This window comes from Miniopterus schreibersii (genome assembly GCF_964146895.1).
Source record: "Miniopterus schreibersii genome assembly, chromosome: 12".
In the NCBI taxonomy this organism is placed as follows: Eukaryota; Metazoa; Chordata; class Mammalia; order Chiroptera; family Miniopteridae; genus Miniopterus; species Miniopterus schreibersii.
Window position 1 is genome coordinate 71,605,063 of NC_138112.1, and position 6,420 is coordinate 71,611,482.

At 64.7% G+C, this 6,420-nt stretch overlaps 1 protein-coding gene across 1 annotated transcript; it reads right to left on the reverse strand.

Moving 5' to 3' along the window:
* Positions 1-282: 282 nt before the first annotated feature.
* On the reverse strand, positions 283-4,044 carry FGF4 (fibroblast growth factor 4; the record flags this gene model as incomplete). The annotated part of the gene is made up of 4 exons (XM_081153253.1): positions 283-738; positions 2,277-2,551; positions 3,086-3,189; positions 3,708-4,044. The coding sequence occupies 3 exons, from the start codon at positions 4,042-4,044 to the stop codon at positions 2,375-2,377; spliced, it is 618 nt and encodes a 205-aa protein (XP_081009379.1). The 3' UTR covers positions 283-738; positions 2,277-2,374.
* Between the last annotated feature and the right edge of the window lie 2,376 nt (positions 4,045-6,420).

Genomic DNA, 6,420 nt, shown 5'->3' on the forward strand with positions numbered 1-6,420 from the left:
CCGCGGGCTCATCTTCAAGGCCACATTTGTGTGGACACAGCTGGCTAAAACTCGTCTCCCCCACCCCGCCCCACCCCCAGCCACGTGGGGCTCGAGGCCTCAAATAGACATGGGGAGACAGGGGGAGGGAGCCCCGTCCTGGCATTTCAGGCAGGTTTGAATCGTCGTCAATACCCTCCCCAGTTATTTACGTCCAGTCCGGTGGGGCTCTTACATGGTAAATGTTCATTTATTGGGCATCTCGGTGTGCACAGCACATACATACAACACGGTGGGCGCCTGTATAAAACTACAGTCTGGAAACAGCGGTACATACAGAACCCTCGACCCTCATCGCAGCGAGACAAGGCGCGACCAAGGTCCGGCCCGTCCCCGGACGCGCCCCTCGCGATTCGCTGAATATATACACGGGGTCAAGGGTGGCCGGTCCTGCCCTTCAGACATCTTCATTCCTGACGTTGGCTGCGGCTCCGGGACAGGACGTGGTGCAGTAACTTCAGGCGCCTGACACCGACGCGGGGGTTGCTAGGTGACCACGCCGCACACAGAGTGGCCACAGATTCCATCGCGCCCTTCCCGCCGCCCGCGCGCCCGCCTGGAGCATCACCTCTCCCCAAATACTCCTGGCGTCCAGGGCGTGGTTCAGAATGAAAAAACGCGTTTTCATTCCAGCGCGTGTGACCCGCGGGTCAGATGTGTGGTCCGGGGGCTCACAAGTGGCTTCTTTCTCCTGGGCCTCTATAAGAATAGTATTTTAAACGGACGATTTGCATTCAAACAAAGAGTTTTAAAAAGGAATGTGAAAGACAAAAAAACGCCGATCGGATTTTCCAGCCGCGCTGTCTGTAGACTCCCATAAAGTTAATTTGGGAGACAGTCCAGAAACATGTAGGCGAGTGTTAAGGTCCTCTTTGCGAGACAGCCGGGGCATTTCTGGTGGCGGGCTAGGGTCATTTTGTATAAACTCTTAAAAAGTCATTCATTAAAATTAAATGTTTGCCGGCACCTCGGGACTTTTTTTAACCATCCCCGACCCTGGCTCTTCCATCTCTGCTTCAACGACAGGGGTGACATTTGTAAAATATATAAAGAAAAATATAAGGTTACTTGGTGACCATATAGTGCACTGGGACAGCTGTCTGTGAATATTTTCACCATGATTGTCCTTACTAAAAGTAAATCCCGGGGTAAAGATAGCTCAAACGTGACAAGGTTCGAACGGGCCACCGACGGGATCTGCAAGCTCTTTCGGCTGCATATCGGGAAGAAAGGCCACTGGGACGGCGACCCTGCGCCGGCGGCCGGCCGGCTGCCCGCAGGTTCCGCCGGGGGAGCGGGGCTAAGGCTTCGAGGTAGATGTTAAATGCACGGAAGCAGGGGACGCAGCCGAGAGGAGCACCTTCCTCCTGCAGACGCTGCAGGAAGGGTTTTGTGCAGTTACGAGGACATTCCACCGAAACTCAATAGCTAGTACTGGCCCGGAGCTGCTTTCAAACATGTTTCTATCCTGCGGGCCACCGGAGCATCTGCCGTGAGACACCGTGTTGCACCGCGGTCTCCGCTGCGGCCGCCAGAAAGCCCGTCCCGTCCAGGTCCAGCCTTGCGTGGGATGCCGGTGCCTTTCCGCAGGTCTACAAAATAGCTCTGCGCTTCTTTGCCTCCCCCCCCCCCCCCCCGTGGCCACAGAACCGTGGCCGTGGCTGATCCAAAAAAGGAAAGCGGGAGGGAGTTTATAAAGTTGTCTAAAGGTCTCTCCCATCTGGTAGAGGGAGGAAGATTGACTACAGCAGAGTTCAAAGGTCAGTCTCAGCAGATCTAAAAACAGTGGCAGTGGTGGGCTCCGCAGCGCACTCTCTGTACCCGAAGTAAACCGATCCGCCCCAATTAATAGCAACAGGGCACAAAGGGAGTGGGGCGCTGGGGGGTGCTAGGGGAGGAAGCCAGCCAGGAGGGGAGCGTCCTGAGCCCCTCTCCGGAGCCCGGGGACAGCCTTTCCACACACAGGGCCACCCGAGGGTGCAAAGCAAGCTGATATCCGAGTCTGATGTCACCGGCTTTTAGAACACAGAATAGCAGCACACTTGTGACAAGTTTCTGAAGTTAAATAAATCCAGTGGCAGGCTCTCCACTGTTTTACCGGAAAAGTCAGGGTATTGTTTTCTTGTCTTTGCCTTTTTTTCACCCCAGAAAAATACAAAACACACCCACAGAACCATAAATAATTTGGTGGCCATATATACATATTTAAATAATTAATTTAAATATCTTACACCTACTCTGGCATCCAACTTGTCCATTGGAGGAACGTGCACCAAGGTGGCCCTCGGCGCTCCCTTCCCAGGGGCCTTCCGAGGCTCAGGCGGGGCTCTGAGGGTCACAGCCTGGGGAGGAAGTGGGTGACCTTCATGGTGGGGGACACTCGGTTCCCCTTCTTGGTTTTCCCGTTCTTGCTAAGGGCGATGAACATGCCGGGATACCGGTAGCACTCGTAGGCGTTGTAGTTGTTGGGCAGGAGTATCTCCTTGAACTTGCACTCCTCGGTGAAGAAGGCCTGGGAGGAAGGAGGGCCGTGTGAGAGGGGGCCCTCCTCTTAGCGGAGGGACCCTGGGGGCCAGTGCTCAGGGGCTCCTCTTTGTCCCGGCCCCACTAGGGCTGACAGGTCTCTCCTGGGAAGTCAGGTGCCAAGACCCTCCCGGGCGAGAACAGGGACATGGCCAGTTTGCGGCAGCTGGTGCTCCAGCCACCTGCCCGGCACCTGGCAGCCTGAGAATTTCATCTCCGCTGTGTCCACCTTAAAGGCCGCAGTCCTGCCCCAAAGGGACACAGCCCGACGGCTCGGAGAAGGGCTCCCAACGGCACCCTTTGATGGACCAGGAGGCGCCCACTCAGGGATGGCACAAACCTCAATATTACGGTCCTGGGGCTGCACTCCTCCTCTAGGCTGGCCCTGGTCATGGCGCTGCCAGGGCATTGGGGGCTGGGGATTGCCCATCCTGTGATCCCCCGAGCATTTCCTCGGGCCTGGAGGGTCAGGATCCTCCCCGAGCTCCGCGGCCCGGGGCTCCGCTGCCCCTGGGGTACTCACCGAGCCGTACAGCTTGCCCTTGCTACTCATGGCCACGAAGAACCGGCTGGCCACCCCGAAGATGCTCACCACACCCCGCTCCACCGGCGAGAGCTCCAGCAGGCCTGCGGGGAGGGCGCGGGTCATCTGGGGAAGGGGACCCTTCGCCCGCGCCGCCCCCTCTCCCGCCTGCGCGGCCCTAGGACCCCCATTTCTGGCGCGGGTGTAAAGGGCCCAGGGTTCTCGGGCGCAGGCCGTCCCCAAGGGGCCAGGGAACAGCCCGGGGTGCGCGGGGCTTGGGCTCCAGTTCCTCTGCTCCGGGCCCCCCGAGCCAGGCCCCAACCCGGGCGCGAGTCCCGGGCGCCCTGGGGTGCCCGTGGCTGCGCCGCGCGCCCCGTGCCCACGGGCGAAGGCGATGGAATTCGGCACCCGGAGCCCAGGCTTCCGAGGGCGGGGAGGCGGGGCCGGGCGCGGGGAGTGCGCGCGGCTGGTCCCCGCGGCGGCGCTCGCAGCCCGGCGTTCGCGCCCCCGAGTCCCCGCGCCGCAGGCGCCCGAGCCTCGGCCCGCCGGGGAACAGGTGCCGGCCCGGGGGCCCGGGGGCGGCGGGCAGCGCTGGGAGGTCCCGGGCCCCCGCCCCACTCACTGTCGCCCGTGTCCGCGTGCACGCCGCCGATGCGGCCGTCGCGGAGCACCTGGAGGTGGAAGCCGATGCCCACGTTGCAGTAGAGCCGCCGCAGCCGCTTGATGCCCAGCAGGTAGTCGCCGGCGCCGCTCTGGACGGCCGCCTCCGGGGGCTGCGCGGCCGCGGGCAGGCGCGCCAGCGAGCGCGCCACCAGGCTCTCCCAGCGCCGCTCCAGCGCGGCCTCCAGCGTGCCGTTGGGCGCGGCGGGCGCGGCGGCCCCCCGGCCGGCCCAGGGCGCCAGCGCCGCCAGCAGCACGGCCGGCAGGAGCGCGGCCGCGGCCGCCCCGGGCCCCGGCATCCCCGCCCTCGGGTCGTGCGCCCCGGCCGCCGGCCGGCCACCCGAACGGTGCCTGGGGTGGTGGCCCGCGGGGGCGCGAGCCCCGGGCCGGGGAAGGGAGCGCGCGGCCGAGGGCGGGAGGGAGGGAGGGAGGGAGCGGCGGGCGGGAGGCGAGCGACGGGGCCCCCGGGCGCCGGCACCTACCCGGGCCGCATGGAGGGCGCGCGGCGGGCTGGGACCCTCCGGAGCCGTGCGCGCCGCCCCGCGCGCTGGGCCGGCCCCGGGCCGCGCCGCTATATATAGCCCGGAGCCCCCTCCCACTCCCGGGGGGCCGGCGGCGTGCGCCCGGGGCGCTGTGGCGCTCGAGGCCGGCCGCAGGCCGCCTGCCAATCAGCGCTGGGGGAGGGGAGGCGGCCGGTGACTCGGGCGCGGGTGCCACCTGGAGGGTCCCAGCCCCCTCCGGCCTCGCCCGGCCCACGGGCGGCTGGTCCCGCCCCTCCGGGCCCCTCCGCTCCGGCCTCCGGGCAGCCTGGCCTCCCTCGGGCCCCCTCGGGTGGAGCAGCCTGGGTGCCGCCCAGCCCCGCACCCTGGGCTCCCGAGCCCCGCCTCTCAGGGACTCCCAGGAGCCTGGTCCCGTCGGAGGACCACCTGGGGAGGAAGGCTGGGAAGGGCTGTGAGCGACAGGAGGGCAGGCGCGGGAAGGACGGACCGGCGCCGGGCCGAGGGAGCCCAGGCCTTGGGCTCTGGCGCCCTGCGCGCCGGGTGATTCGGGGATGGATTTCCGCCCGCCAGGTAGGCATCACCTGAGCTGCGGGCCTCGGCGGGGCGTTGCCAAGGGCGCACACCCAGGGGAGGCCACAGCCCGGCACCCCCTCGGCGTACACACCTGGGTGAGAGCAGGGTGTCAGGGCACAGGGCCCCAGGGGACGTTCGCCGCCCCCTCCCTTTGGATTCCGCAGCAGGAAGAGTCACCTGCTCTAGTAAGAGCCCTCAAAGCAGCGGGGACCCAGGCCAGGCCCCTGGAAGGCTGCCCTCCCCCACCTGTTGTCCCCACTCCCACTGTGCCCGTTATGGCCCGATGGGGGCAGGACCTGCCAGAGGCCGGCTGGGTGCTGGCTCACCTCGGTGTGAAAACCCCTGTTCTCTGGTCCCTGAGGAGCCTTGGAGCCCCTCCCAGTGGGTCCCGCCCAGCCACAGCTATAGGGGGCTTGGAGCCCACCCTACCCCTGCTGCCACCAACACCTGAGACCAGAGACATCCCCAGGCCACTTCAGCCCCCCCCCCATCCCATCCCATCCTTACCTGAGGAGACCTTGGACTCTGCCTCTGAACCCTGGAGGGGCCGGGAGGCTTGAGATCTCTCCTAAGTTCCCAGAGAGAGGGGTACTTAGGGGTGAGTGGCCTTGGCAGGGCCAGAACTTGGTCTCTGGACTACTCCACGAGGCCCTTTGCTCCCCTCTAGGCCTGCAGCCCCCCGAACAACGCCTTCCTGGGCTATGGGCTGTCGCCTCACAGCTGCTGTTGGGACCCTGGACCTTCCCAGATGGGCCTGTGTATCTGGAGCCAAGAAGACAATTGCGGCCAAGGTCAAACACAGGAGGCCTAGACCCGGCCCCAGCCCTGCCCGGCTCTGTGAGGCCCTGGCAAGTCCTCTCCATCTCCACACCCCTGACTCCCCATTTGCTAAACAGCAGGAAAGGTGGGCTCCCTCCCCTCAGCCCAGATCCGGGAGGGCCCCTCTGATGTCTTCCCCAGCTCCTGGCAGGGTGTGGCCCCTCTCTCTGCAGAACCCCACAGGGACCTCCCTCCCTGTCTCTCTTATTTGCTGGTAAATTCAGTGAAGGACCCCGGCGCTGGCTCATCTCCCAGAACCCCAACCCACCCGCACACAGTAGGTGCTCTTAGTGCCTGTCCTTGGAAGAGCTGGCAGCCAGCAGGGGTGTTGGGAGCTGGGAATTATGGGGTGCACGGACCTGAGCCCGTCCTGACCTTGCAGGCCTCAGCCTCAACTGTCCGGTGGAGCCCCACAAAGCACAGTGAGGGTTAGTGCAGCAATGGAAGGTGAAGGATGCCCCGAGAGGCATCTAGAGCTGCTGAACCCCTCTCCTCACCACCCGCCGCCCCCCGCTGCTGCTCACCTCTCACATGCCCCCCACCTCGGCCCCTGCGTATCAGCCACACTCATCTTCTTTCCTCCCTCCCACCTTCTCACTGGAAGATGCTCCCTTAGAGTTCTCCCCAGGCAGTTCTCCCTCAAATATCAGCCACTCGGGGAGACCTCCCGTGTGCCCCACCCCCACCAAGGCAGGGCCTCCCACCGGTCCCTCTGGTCATGTTCCTCACAGACCTTAAGGAACCTTCTCCATGGACTTGCTGACCTTCCAGCCCTTTAGACCG